The 13,756-nt window shown below is 33.0% G+C and overlaps 2 protein-coding genes across 2 annotated transcripts; both read right to left on the reverse strand.

Moving 5' to 3' along the window:
• Positions 1–9: 9 nt before the first annotated feature.
• LOC132703435 (methionine aminopeptidase 2) lies at positions 10–6,553 on the reverse strand. Its single transcript, XM_060672691.1, has 6 exons — positions 6,418–6,553; positions 6,033–6,367; positions 5,157–5,496; positions 3,831–3,965; positions 2,280–2,454; positions 10–345 (listed from the first exon to the last, which is right to left on the reverse strand). Exons 1-6 carry the CDS (start codon positions 6,536–6,538, stop codon positions 93–95), a joined length of 1,359 nt encoding a protein of 452 aa, XP_060528674.1. The 5' UTR covers positions 6,539–6,553; the 3' UTR covers positions 10–92.
• Positions 6,554–6,918: 365 nt separating this feature from the next.
• Positions 6,919–13,310, reverse strand: LOC132703266 (solute carrier family 25 member 35-like). The gene is made up of 4 exons (XM_060672415.1): positions 11,963–13,310; positions 10,490–10,728; positions 8,840–9,062; positions 6,919–7,178 (listed from the first exon to the last, which is right to left on the reverse strand). The coding sequence occupies exons 1-4, from the start codon at positions 12,204–12,206 to the stop codon at positions 6,967–6,969; spliced, it is 918 nt and encodes a 305-aa protein (XP_060528398.1). The 5' UTR covers positions 12,207–13,310; the 3' UTR covers positions 6,919–6,966.
• Between the last annotated feature and the right edge of the window lie 446 nt (positions 13,311–13,756).

Here is a 13,756-nt window from a genome sequence, read left to right on the forward strand (position 1 = left end):
AAACGTTCGTAACATGTTTAGGGTGTGTTTTATTTAAACGGTAAAAACAATGTACGCCGACAACATTGAATTATGTGAAAAATATAACGGCTTTAGTAATCATCTCCTCGCGACACCACCTCTTTACACGTAGGCCTCAGCATGATTGTGTGCTCAAATTGGGCCGTGTAGCACCCCTTTATGTCGCACAACGGTGGGTAGTCGTCCACGACGCCCTTATCACAGAGGTCTTTTAGAGCCATCTGATATTTGGTCGCCCCCGCGCGATCCAACCATCTCTTGCAAAAAGCCAATGTGCCGAAATTTTTGTTGATGACGTTGAGCAGAGCCTTGGAAGATTGCAAACTGTGGTGGAAAAAAGACTTTCCTTAAAGGTTGTTACTTTTAACTAGTGAACTGGTCTTAAGAGCTTTCTACGGAGAATGGTTCACTGGGTAAAGTGTAAATTATATCAGTTACCACATATCAAGTGATAGGCCGTAGGAAGAAATAAGTAATGGTAATAAGTAGTGTTGATGAATCATCCAACAAGTTTGATTCATCAACAACCAACGCAAGAGAAGTCAAGAAGTTTTGTAAATAGTATTTCATGTATGTAAATTATACATGCTTTTGCTTTATGTCTATTCTGCAGTATTCAATAACCAAATAACCCTATGCCTATACCCTTTAAAGCTTCTTGTTTAATGAATCCCTCCACTTATTAAACATTCATTATCAATAGTAAGCGTGTAGGGCGGGCCTCCATTTGACATTGGTCATTATATCTCCTAGTTTTTTCATCAAGTTCACTTCCGACGATTTGTCTACATAGTTTTATTTTTCCTATATCCCTTATATATTTCCTACACTATCGCTCAAATGTCAAAAGTAAGTTCGGAAGACATTGATAGTTTTTATACAATAACATAAAAGTTATTTTTTGTAAATTCTTTAAAAATCAGGCAAATTTTTGCATTGAAACGCAAATGATGACGAATTTACTAACAATCTGTGAGCTTCTAAATTTCATTCTAAACTGCCTCTCAGGCCTTAACATTCCCTTGCAACAAAAATTGTGCCTTATGAGACTATATAAGAAAGCGAGAAATAAAGAAAAATAGGAAACAATATAGCAGGTGTTCAGAACATGTGTAGCAGCTACGCACAGACGGCGACAACACTTTAGTGCTAATGCAAAATTTCAAATAGTAAATAGAAAATTTTGACGGTATATTCAAATATGATAAATAGTATAAATATTCGATAAATATTTAAAACGCGCTCGTGAACTAACAGTCATATTTTTTTCATTTGTAATTTTAGCAAATTATTAATTTACTGATCTCTTCTGAATTTACTTCTGGCAGTTCAGCAATAGCGTATTGGAATATTGTAGAGTGAAGCTCTGACACCAATAATATCGATATCCCCGATATTCTTCCTAGTTTTCTGACATTTTGCAAGTAAAAAGAGCGTAAAATTTCAGCACAAAAAATGTCATTAAAAAAATGCAAGCTCAATTCCCTAATATTAGTTATTACTTCTGATTGTCTTACGGATGCAAATTTCGGGGAAATCCCGGCCAAAAATCAAATATTGCAACTTAGTTATTGTTGCGTGTTTTTCAATAATTCTTATTAGTTAGTCTAGAAAGTAAATTGTAAAAATCTATATAGAATAACCTTCATTTAATCATACAGTATTGTAGAAACAGGAAATTTTATATTAATGTAGTATAAATTTTTCAGTTACCAGTTGGTTTTCACCTTTTCTTTAGAGAAAAAGTTAGTACTTCCGCGCATGTCGGCTTTTAAACATTAATACATTTATTTTATATTTATTTTTTTCTTTTACAACAATAATAAATATTTAAAAAAATTAAAAAAGATTAATTATTTATTGCAAAAAGATTTGAGTTAACTAATTGATTGATCAAAGCCTGGATCGGGTAGTACAAATGATGGCAATACGGCTAGGTGTTTTTTTGAAAATTCTTTATTCTTAATTTCTTCATACAGATATGGAACACTCAGATCCCGAACAATGTGAAAAATTTTTGAAAAAAGTCCTTTGAAAATATATAGTTATTCACCTTTTTCCACATTTAATCTTTTTTTTTTTTAATTAGAGGTATTAGCGCTAGATTTTTGACCGAGATTTCGTCAACATTCGTTTATGTGAGCCTTTGCTATTATATCGATAACAACCGAACCTCTAACTGACAAAATTTACTTTACTTACTTTACCCAGTGACTCGCTCCCCTCTGTGGCCAGCTATCTGTTTAAACGTTTCTTACCGCAATGGTACGTAAGCCGCGTCAAAGTTTTTCATGTAGTGCGAGCACTCCATGTCGTCGTGCACGACTCCTTTTCCTGTGGACCCGAATGTCTCAATGGCGTAAAATTCGTTCTCTTCCATGACCGTCGCCTCGCCCCCTTTAACGATCGGGACGGTTTTGCCCGCGTGAATTCCTTAAACGACATATCGAATATTACCTCTGCTTGTTGGGACAAAAAGTTGGCAAAAAGAAGTTGAAAACTTAAACCCAAAATCGTTTCGTAGTTTATTAATATTGCAAAAAAATGCAGCGAAAATCACATGGTCCAACTGGACTAAGGAGATTAGTCCATGTCGATTAAGAGAATAGCGAAACATTTTTATAGAGAAACCTTAGGGGATTTTTTATATATATTTTTTAATTCAACATTAAATTGTTGTAAAAAGGAGTAAAGAAAAGAAGTAAAAAAAAATCAAAAATCTTCACTGAAAGTGAAACTATGAAACTAATGAAATTGGAAATCCTTGAAAATATTTATAAATATTAGAAAAGCAAAATGTAAAAAACCCGGGTATTTACTACGCACACAGACAGGTTTATTTGAAATATATCGGAAGTAAACCTTTTTATATGTCCACATATATAAAATTTGAATACAATTTAGAGTTTTTCAGAAAAAAATGCTTATTGGGAATGTCGACAATTATGTGAGCACTTATGAATTTGAACTTGTTTCATTGATAGTTTACAACATACGAGCAGAGAGACAAACAGTAAAGTTTTCCAATAGCAATTACAGTCATTCCGCTCAATATTCGACTTCGACAATCAATTTTTGGATCACCAGCGCACTATTGGTATTGGATACGGAAAATAATTACTTCAATTTAGGAATAATCGCTGTTGCTCTACTTGTTTATCCCACTACAGTCTTAAAGAAACGCAACACTGAACGGAAAACGCCCTTGTTGATGGAAGTAAAAGTCTGTCTTCAGTAATAAAAAAAAAAAGGTTTGCTTGGGTCAGGTTTCTTGAAAAAAAGTAATGCTGGGTATATATACTTGAAATGTTATGGGGAGGGCTGAAAGGTAAACACTCAGTACATGTATATACATCCATAAAGATTCTTCCACGCAGGCATGAAACTAGGGCATATACACAGAAATGTTAGCTTCCAGCAGGCAATAATTTATTTAGGGCCAAAATTTTATAATCTGCTTCCTATATGAGAGGCCAAAATCTATATTCGTGAAAACTTTGGCTGGTAAACATATTCTTTATTGTTCAGTTAATTTAACTTTTCCGATTTCAATTAGGATTTAATCATTGTAGGTTTGTAATTTGATGAATTAGTTGGGCTTTAACACATACAGGTTTTTTAAACCTAGGTGTATAGGTCAACAGTCATTCCAATTGCAATACTGAAATAGTGTAATAATAATAATAATAACAATAGCTCTTGTGAAAGAACTATTTTATGAAAATTGTAACACAAAAAGCGCTATGAAAATTTCTGTCAACATTTGTCATTGCTTAACATAAACTCTTCATTGTATTTTTAGTACTTACGATAAGGTGAGATCGAATGTCCGTTAAGGTTTCGAATTGGTTTAACTTGATAAGTTTTCCCATCCAATTCCACTTCATATGACTCCATCACCTCTTGAATTTGAGCACCAATTTCACACAATTGAACGTCAATGCCTTAAAGTGCACATTTATTACTAATACAATATAGTAGACATCCACTTGTAAATAAAAAGCAATTAAGTAATAAATAAAAATAAATAAAACTTTAAAGTGAACAAATTTAATTATACCAGAGTGTTTCTAATTTGCAATTTGTTAATGGCGGTGTACAATATCCTGAAAGGGAAAAAATTTACAAATCTTCTGGATTCCTCCTGCACAGATTTGTAAATAGTATTATAGTAGGCTGTGGAAGTTTATTTAAAAAATTAACGAGAAATAAAAATTTACAAAAACAATAAACAAACCAAAAGTGATTATTGGTGAATTTTAGAAGTTTTGATCTAAGACGCTTTGTTAAAAAAATATTTTAAAAACTCAAAAATTATTTTTACATTTTTGCAAATTTTAAAAAAGAATGAGAGCAGGAAATTGAATTGAAAATTATTTGTGTGTTTTTATTTAAATTTTACTAAAAAATTGGGATTTTTCATATACAAAAGCAGTAATATATAGAAAATTTATTGAAAAATGTCATGTTACAATAAACTATAAAAATATTTCATTTAGAAAATACAAAGTTTCTACTATAATTGAATCCATATAAAAATTGCAAAAAAAACTAAAGGAGAACGGTATATAAGTTTTTAATTGTATTGGGTTAATATTACTTGGAAACTTTTTGAATAATTTTATATTAAACTTTTTAATTATATTTCTTCAATGCAAGAAATTTTGGGTCCATTTCATCATTAATACATTATACATTATTAGAGTAACAACATTATGTCTTGCATAATTACCTAAATGTTCTCTTATATAAATTAAGTAATCCAATATTTCTGTTTTACATCAGCTCTATATGTTCATTTGCATGAGGAGACTGGCTCCATATTATTGCTATTGACTCAAACAAGAAGAAATAGATCAAGCGTTTTTAGTTTTAGTTTTTTGACAGATATTGATATGAGGTTCAAATGAACTTTTGGGATTAAAGTGAACTCCCAAGAACTTTATGTACTGATAACAATTTGTTCTGTCTTTAGTGTATCGAGTTTTTGCTTCGGCCCATTGCCATATTTAAAGCTTCAATATCTTTATCCTCATCCACTTCCTGTGGTATTATTGGCACTTCCACTTTGGGAAACCCTGGTTTAGATAGTGTCCAATTTGAGAGATATTTACTGTATAATAACTAAAACTTACCCGCAGCTTTAATGCCCGTATTAGTAGCATCTCTAACAGCTTCAATGAGCCTATCGTATTTTGGATTGAATGTGTGCGTAAATGCACAATCAATTATCCTTCCATTGATATGCGTTCCAAAATCAATTTTAACAACATCGTCATATTCAAAGACTGTTTTGTCGCCTGCATTTGGGGTATAGTGGGCGGCACAGTGATTCCTTGAACAACCCGTTGGAAATGCTAACCCTGATTTTAGCCCGTTTTCATCAATCAGTTTTCTAGCAACGCTTTCCAAAGTTTCGCATATTTCTATCATTGTCATGCCCGGTTTTATCCAGTTTTGTATATACTTTCGAGTCTAAAAAATTGAACAATTTTTATTTCATGGACATTTAGGTAATTGCTATGTATCAGTAGGGAAGTAATTAAGAAGGACACTGGGGCCTATCTCGAAAAGGAATTGTGGTAAAAATTTGGAGAAGAAATTTATGACTAAAGCGGCCAAAAGAAAATGCCCCACCAGGGGGAATGATCTCATGCTTGAATTTTAAATTATTGCTCTTAGGGACAAGTGGTGGTGTTGGAATATTTTCAGAAAAAAATGTCAATAACTTCAGAATAGTTGAAGATATTTTGTTAAAACTTGGAGTCATTGAAAAGGGTTTTCACCCCAAGTCTTTGACAATTACTTTTCAAAATAGGGTCGAGTGTCCTTTTTAATTGGCGACCCCATATATTCCAATTTTCCATTGTCTGCTTTGGCTTTGATAATAAAAAGAAATTCGATGTTCGCAAAACTATCATATCCTGGAATTAAATCAAACATGAACATGAAAAAAAAAACTTATACTATTTTTTAAACTTAAACATGAGATGTAACTGAGTAATCCATACTTGTCTGTGGGCCTCGGCAGCCAATCTAACTTCATTGTAAATATCATTATGCATTCTGTCCAAAGCACGTTTCTCTTCAGATGTAAATCGATCTCTAGCAGTTCTATCATCATTCACGACAGGGTAATCTTGAATTTCGCCCACGGGATACACTCCATCAGAGTACAAGTTAGCAATCGGGATAGATGGGGGATCCGTTTGTGTAAGTTTCCCACCCTTTTTGCGGTTACGTTTCTTTTTTTTCTTTTCGCCCTCCTCCGATACCTTCATTTCAGTTTCTTCGTGTTCATCTTCCTGATTTGCCGGAGGATCGGTATCGGCTGCATCTTTTTCACCTATTAAAATTTAGTTAGATTTTATAAATAAGAGTAAGCGCACAATTTACCCTTTTTCTTTTTCTTCTTTTTCTTTTTCTTTCCAATTTCTACGGTTTCTTCAACAATCTCAATTTTGTTTTCATCTTGGTAATCATTTTCTTCGATTTCTTCGGATTTTACTGCAGCCATGCTTTAAAAAAATGCACCCACTATAGATAAAAGAGATTGGTTGGTTTTAAACCATCATAGAAACGATTTTCTTCCTTTTGAGTGTGCTTTATCTGAGAAACATAACTGGGAATATCCGCCCATTGCCGGTGTGGGGAGAGAATTTAATTGTTAAATAAAACTTGAGTTATTTAACACAAATAATAGGAATGTGATGAAATATTAAAAAACCGAAGAGTGAATTTCGAAAATAATCAATACATAATTTTGACTATTGATACGTGATTTCATTATCGGGTGATCTAGTTTCATCTTCATAAACTTTAAAAAGAATGCAAAATGCTGAAATTGTAAAAAAAACAAGTAACTTTAAAAAATCTATATTATCGATAACCATGAAATATACAAATTTTTGTTAAATGAACATTTTTTTTAGCTAGAACGAACTGTTATAAATTTTCCGGGTTAGTTAAAAAATATTTATCGTAGACATTCTTCAAAATATCCCAGAATACGAGGCACAGTACCGTATGGGGACCTAATCTCAAGTACATTGGTCCAATCCCTTTGTAGAACGCCAAAATACCTTCGGTTTTATAAATTCTAACTATGCAGTCGCCGTAGTTTCTATACAATAAGCCTTTTCCCTTTTCATCCGTTGCTGAAAAATAGCAGATCACGTGATTAGGGCAAACTCGACTATTCTTATCGCTTAACAATAACAATAATAATGTTTACTTATATAAATAATTCGATAAAATAAATCAACATTTGTAAAATAACGAAAAATCCACATCGGTCTTATGTTTCTGTGAAATGAGAGCTAAAGCGAGCTTCTTCTTTCGATTAATTATTTTCTTAATTTTCATATTCACTTAAGAAGTGAGAACTGTACTTCAGTCTGTTTTTGATATTAGTTTTGAACTGACAATTTCTTCATTTCTTTTTAAATAATCAATATAAAAAATTAGTTGAATGTTATGGACAAGAATGCTTTATATGTGTATAATGTGGTCGACCCCAGCTATACTATAGAAAAACTATTTTATGATATCGATAATAGGCTAGTGTACTCTGCCTCAGTGAATCCACTGCTCTTTTCCACACACTCTTTGTGTAAATTGAATAGTAGAATGTTTTAAATTAAATCATGCTCAAACGATCCTTTTTATTTTACAAAAGTCAAGTAAACTTTAAATAAAATAATCTTATTGTTTGTTTTTTATTCTATACCAGAAATAATATGTATAATTGTGCTCATAAACAGGACCCAAATGAAAGTCCTTAATATTTCGGACATTTAGAATTTAAACGCCGAATTTGGTTGTTTGCTGTTATTGATATTTCCATTTGAGACGTGTTTTGTTCCTGAATATTAATGGAAAGGAAAGCAGTTTTGTGGTGTTGAGTCTGGAATAACCAGTTGCGATCGTCCTAACCTGTTTTCGAAGGTAAGTTACAGCTATAGCTACGGACTGCGAAAACCCGGTCTATCGATCCTTAGGACTTGAAGACTTTTCAGCAAGAGGTGTGTCAGAAAAGACCTCTAAAGAAAAAAAAAGACCTCGCTCCAAAATTTGTGTGTGTAGTTGGCAGTGATTTTTCTCAAAAATTTTAAGTTTTAATTATTTAAACTACCTACGTTGCTTCGGGAATATTGTAATTTGAATTAGAGATGGCGGTCAATGAGATCTATCGGATATTAAAAGCCCCCCCCTCCACCTCCAATCCGCGCACCCAACCATTTAATTGTAATTTTTTTTTGAAATTTTTGAGCCTCTCACATAAACCGTTCGAGATGGCGAATAGTGTAACTTCTATTAGACTTTTTATGATCATCCGATAAAGGATAAAGCTATATAACATATAAATTTCAATTTATCATGATTATTAATAAGAGATATAGACCGTCGAGTTTTGGGCCGAATAACCCGGCCCAAAAGTGGATTTCGACGTAATTTCCCAAAAGCATGTAGAATTTTCCTATAGGTTTTTTTGAGATGAAAAATCTGAATCCAAAACTATTTTTTAACAATTTTGATAAATTATTGACATTTTATCCAGAAACACAGCATACAGGGAAAGATCCAACACTTCCAAATGTAAACGTGATTGGCTGAGCCAAACCATAAAAAACCCGTTCTATTGGCTGGATTATAGCAACCAAACCATTCATAAATATTTGACTTATTTTGTGAATAAATTGTCCTCTCCACTTTATCAATTTTTATTTCTGAAAGGGCTTGATGAAATATTTAAGTATTCAGTCAAATATTCAAAGTTTCAATATTTAGTTTTACATGTAGTTTTATTGGTACTTACGTTGATTGTACAGCCTGGTCAAAATTAAGTCAAACGGGGTCATCGCTATTGTAAGAGATACTCCACCGACCATGCTTCCCAAAAAGGATTTTAAAAGGAAATGTTCCGTGATGCCGTAAGATTGTATCAGTTGTTTGGCATACTCAAACGATATCAGTTGCGCGGAACCCCCGACGAACGCTCTGGGAACACTAGCTGCGCCTCCGCGAAATAATCCCCTAACCTTAAAAAATTAATTAAAGTTAATGAAAGCGGGAACAACCAAGTCGTTGAAAGTGTTGTATTGGTTTTCCTTATACAGCGTACAGATATAGAGGTCCTGGCTATGCTGATAATACAGAAACTTATAAAGCAACTATGAACAAAAAAATTGAGAAGGTCCTTTTAATCTGCGCATGCGCGAGATTTAAAATATAGTTTTTTTTCCACTGATCTTGAGGCATTCAACATCGCCGTTGACATACATACATCGCGGCTATGATATTTTCCGTAGTGTGGCCACTATATGATCTAATATGTACATACAGCTACTAGAGATATATAGGCCCTGCCTATGACGATAATATAGGAACTTATGAGCAACCATGAAAAAAAAATTGATAGAGAAGATTTAAAATCTCGTTTTTATCTAACGACCTAGAGACATTCAACAACCAACACGGAGGCTGACAGATCGTCAATAAGTTTGGATGCGGTATTTTTACAAGCCTATTGTCTCAAAACACATCTAGATCTCGTTAAATGTTCTGGGAGAACGAGTGTGTGGAAATTGTATATGTATATGTATATAGTTTCCAATATATAAAGTGAAAAATCGTAGAACTCCACCAACAATATAGTATATTTATTAAATTATACAGGGTGTCCGCAAATGATATGCAAAAAAAATCTAAGGCCTGAGTTTACTCAAGAAATTAAGTGGTGGTCACAGTTTATGTTTTGTGACGGTCTGGCAGACGGTCGTTGTGTGCTTTTATCTGGATTTAAGACATGCGCAACAAACATTACCGCGTTTGAACAGAAAGGCACAATATGAAAAATTAGTTAAATGTATTAAGGAGATTTGCCAGATTGCCTCAACACTTTTCTAGAGTATGGTTTTATCTTTTGCATTCAAAGAACTATTGTTTATAGGCCTTTTAGCTTATCTACCTTTTAAGGTTGCCATAAGATTAGGTTAGTTTCATACCGCTAAGATGCACAGAGTGCCCTCGAGTGCCAAATATAACTTAAAATTTAGAATAATTCCCGAATTCTGGAGGCGTAACATTTTTTTCAAGATCAAATAAGTTATGGGAATAGGCAGCCCGTTTGGAAATGAATATAAATGTAAAACGTAGAAATCAAAAATGATACAATATATTCTCAAATTAGAGATGGGTGTTTTAAAATTTGCGAAAAACTTTTAACAAAGAGTTCGAGGTTATTTTCTTAAAGTCATGGACATTTGGCTTTGGTATTAAGGGTTTTATGCCAAATCTGGTTGAAAGGACATTAGTAATAAGTGTGCTAAATTTAAATTAGATTCGCAAACTGGAAGAAAAATTATTAAAATCAATTATAATGTGGGGGCCTTACATAAGTAGCGATAGCAGTTTCAAATATCGACTTACACCATTACCTTCCGACTTCCTCAATTGATGAGCTTACCCCGTAACCTTCGTAAATAATTTTTAGTGCTTTCCAAGAACCTTCGTGGTTATGTTGAAATCCCACAGCAATTTGCGACGCAGCTTGAGCCTGCATGTGAGTTTTCACTAAGAAAAACGGGTTGCACAAGTACTGTCCTATAGTCGCGCCAACGCCAGTCACTAGAACACTTTGAAAAAACACTATCCTTCCATTTTTGTCCTTTAATAGGCCGCGGGAATTCGCCCAGTCGAATACACCTGAAAAATAAATATTTGCTTATGTAATATTTAATATGCTGAGATATTAATAATAATAAATTATTAAATACTGATAATTTTTTTTGAACATCATTATGTTGGTTCACGAATATGTTTGACAAATTTTGACAAGTTACTTGTAGAAATTTGGTAGGAATAAAGTAATAGTGGACTCTGATATTCGAATCCTTTCATTAGGTTCCGAAAATTTTCAGCTGTTAACTAGAAATCTTAGTTGCTATAAATTTATTATATCGATTTATTACATCCAGAACATTTGTGACGAGTGACTTAAAAAGTTTACCGAACGTGTTGCATACTATACTTTTTCTACGACCGTTAGTTTTTGGGTACATTTTCGCAAAACACGAATACATTCACTGACATGACCGTCAGAATTGACCAACGTCAAAATTCAAAGCGTGGGAAATATCTCCGAAAACATCCGATTGTTCCCAAATCGGTGCGGTAAAATCCCGGAAATGTCCGAAGTGGCTCGGATTCATGGGAAACGAAACTGACGTGGTAACGTGACGCTTCCCGCACGCTAGATCGGTGGGTAATTAGGTATTTTACGATCTCTTATTCAATTTCTAATTTATTTTCGCGGAAGATCTATACAGAAAAATAAAAAATTTCCGTCATTTATAACTCCAAATTATTCCAAACTAGAAAAAAGAGGAAAAATATATCACCGACTCTTCACTCTAATGACGATAAATTCGTAGAACACAAATTGGCAATCCATTTTCAACTAAACACAAACTGTTTTTAATGTGGGAGAAGTTGCCAATCAATTTTTGATAAAGACAAATGTATTGCACAACTTTTCGAACAAACTTAATTCAATTTAGCTCTATTGACTTGAGTATTAAATAGTTACGTTTTAAGGTTTTTTATAATTTCCTGGTTAAATCGAAGTCTGGCAACACTGTGCGGATATATGTGATGTGATATGTGAAAAACGTATAGAAAGTTCCAATAAATTAAAAACTGTCTTAATATAGAGGGTGTTCAATTAAGAATAAAGGTGTTACTTGACTAAGGAAATACCACCATCCTGTAGATATAATAATATAGTTTTTAAAAAGTATAAGTGAATCGAAATGACTTTTGTCTCCAAGTTTTTTTGATGTTTTTCACAGGCTTTGAAATATAAGGTATCATCCCATATTAAAAAAGGCCAGCCACTATACTTTCGATCTGTGCTTAATCCCCACTGTCATTGACTTACCTAACCTAGTTCCATTCATGATCAGTTGAACCCAAAGTGCGGGCACTAAACCTTTCTGAAGTCCCAGCATGCCGTCGTTTCTCAAAACCACATAACCAGCGTGAAACACGTTCTTATAGTGGATGGCGTGTTGACCTTTGGCTTTCAGTTCACCCTGTAGTTGCAGACGCGTTTTCAATACTTCCAGAGGATTCGTAAACAAACAGGCACCCATCGCTGCGGTGCCGCCGATAACAAATTCCATATTTCTTATTTTCACAACCGACGAAAGGACACTCGCATTTAATTTGCGCGTAAAAATAAGACAAATTTATTATCAACATGTATATCTTTCTTAATACTTGTAGTATACACAACGCGAAGGTTAAGTTTTGACAAATAAGTGATAAAATCCGTTTCGTACACTCCGCGCAGTGCGGTATTATTGAATTCTGGCTCTGTATGTTTTACATCATTCGAACGACGAACTCTTGTTATAGAGAACGTCAAGTTTGTTTTCGTCTTGTCCATTTGCTTCGATTATGGTTTGCGACACTTTAAGTGCGTCATTTGAGTGTACGGCGACAATCCTCGTAGTATATTAATAGAGCGCAGGTCCGTATTGCTATTTTTTTACCTTCGGAAGCAATTTTGTTGAAAGTGTGAGTGAGCAGTCTATACATTAATATTATACGATCTCTTGTTCTTTGCATCAATATAAAGTTATGTATGAAGCAGAGTGTGATTTAAGAACGTAAATAAGAGAAATTGGACAATTCACAGCTTGTCTTAAAGTAGTTTATCGACAGACGATAAAAAATGTGAACACAATACAGTGCACAGTGTTTCACTACTTGCGTTAGTTGAGTGAAGAAAAGTAGGGTGTAGAAATGACCTTGGGTGCGGTGATATTATGGTGACGTTGCATACTTTTAGGGAACTCGATCTATCGAACCACTATCGTTGCTGTAATGCGTAAGGGTAGTATAATGGGGATTATTTTCTTTATCATACACTTTAAAACATAATACCAAATAATTTTAACAACACATCGTTTTATATTAAATCGTTTGTTAACTGGTACTTTTTTTGGAAATTGTCATTAGCCAGCTGACCAGTTAAGATATACTAAGTAATAGTTGAATAACGGACTAAGGAAGGGGAGCATTCGTTTTTGTAATTAATTTCCTTTATTTATCTATCTATCTATATCTATTTTAATTTATATTTAATAATTTTTTTTTATTTTGACCTAAATGTTTATGATATATTTTCACTAATTTCGAGGGTTACAGTTTTGTGTTGTATATAGAATTGGCAGAAGAAAAAATGTTTTTCTGGGTAAGTATGGCATTTAGATCTTTTGCATATCTCATTTTGTTTTATAAACAACTCATCTAATTATACAGATAAAATATATAAATTGTTAAAATATTGTTAATTTGATTTTATTATTCCTATGACATGATCATGTAGATTTTTCTGTTTTATTTAGAAATAAATTAAAATAAATCAGTTTTTTGGTATTATTTATGTCAAAATAAAAAGTATTGGCTAAATGTATATATTTAGGTAAATATAACATGTGGTTGTTTTTCTTGAAATAATACTACAGAAAAAATACATACTTACCCCTTTTTCCTGATCATTAAAAGAGATCAAAAGAGTCCCGAAGAAAACGATCAAGTAAAAGTATAAAATTGGCTTTGTAACATACGTACAATCCTCAAGTTAAGCATTAAACAATAAAGTTATAATATTTTTCTGTGTTAACGTTGACTGAAAATGGTTGTATCCGATTTTTTCAGGCAGACA

This window comes from Cylas formicarius, unplaced genomic scaffold (genome assembly GCF_029955315.1).
Source record: "Cylas formicarius isolate icCylForm1 unplaced genomic scaffold, icCylForm1.1 PGA_scaffold_6__28_contigs__length_40554024, whole genome shotgun sequence".
NCBI classification, from domain to species: domain Eukaryota; kingdom Metazoa; phylum Arthropoda; class Insecta; order Coleoptera; family Brentidae; genus Cylas; species Cylas formicarius.

Bases quoted from the DNA above. Each gene is read 5' to 3' on its own strand.
- LOC132703266 (XM_060672415.1), bottom strand. From the start codon at position 12,206: ATGGAATTTGTTATCGGCGGCACCGCAGCGATGGGTGCCTGTTTGTTT. The intron at 10,729-11,962 runs GTAAGTCAATGA...TTTATTTTTCAG, and splicing joins CATGAATGGAACTAGGTTAG to GTGTATTCGACTGGGCGAAT. The intron at 7,179-8,839 runs GTAAGTACCAAT...GCTATTTTTCAG, and splicing joins GACCAGGCTGTACAATCAAC to CAACGGATGAAAAGGGAAAA.
- LOC132703435 (XM_060672691.1), bottom strand. From the start codon at position 6,538: ATGGCTGCAGTAAAATCCGAAGAAATCGAAGAAAATGATTACCAAGAT. The intron at 6,368-6,417 runs GTAAATTGTGCG...AAATTTTAATAG, and splicing joins AAAGAAGAAAAAGAAAAAGG to GTGAAAAAGATGCAGCCGAT. The intron at 5,497-6,032 runs GTATGGATTACT...TCAATTTTTTAG, and splicing joins CTGCCGAGGCCCACAGACAA to ACTCGAAAGTATATACAAAA.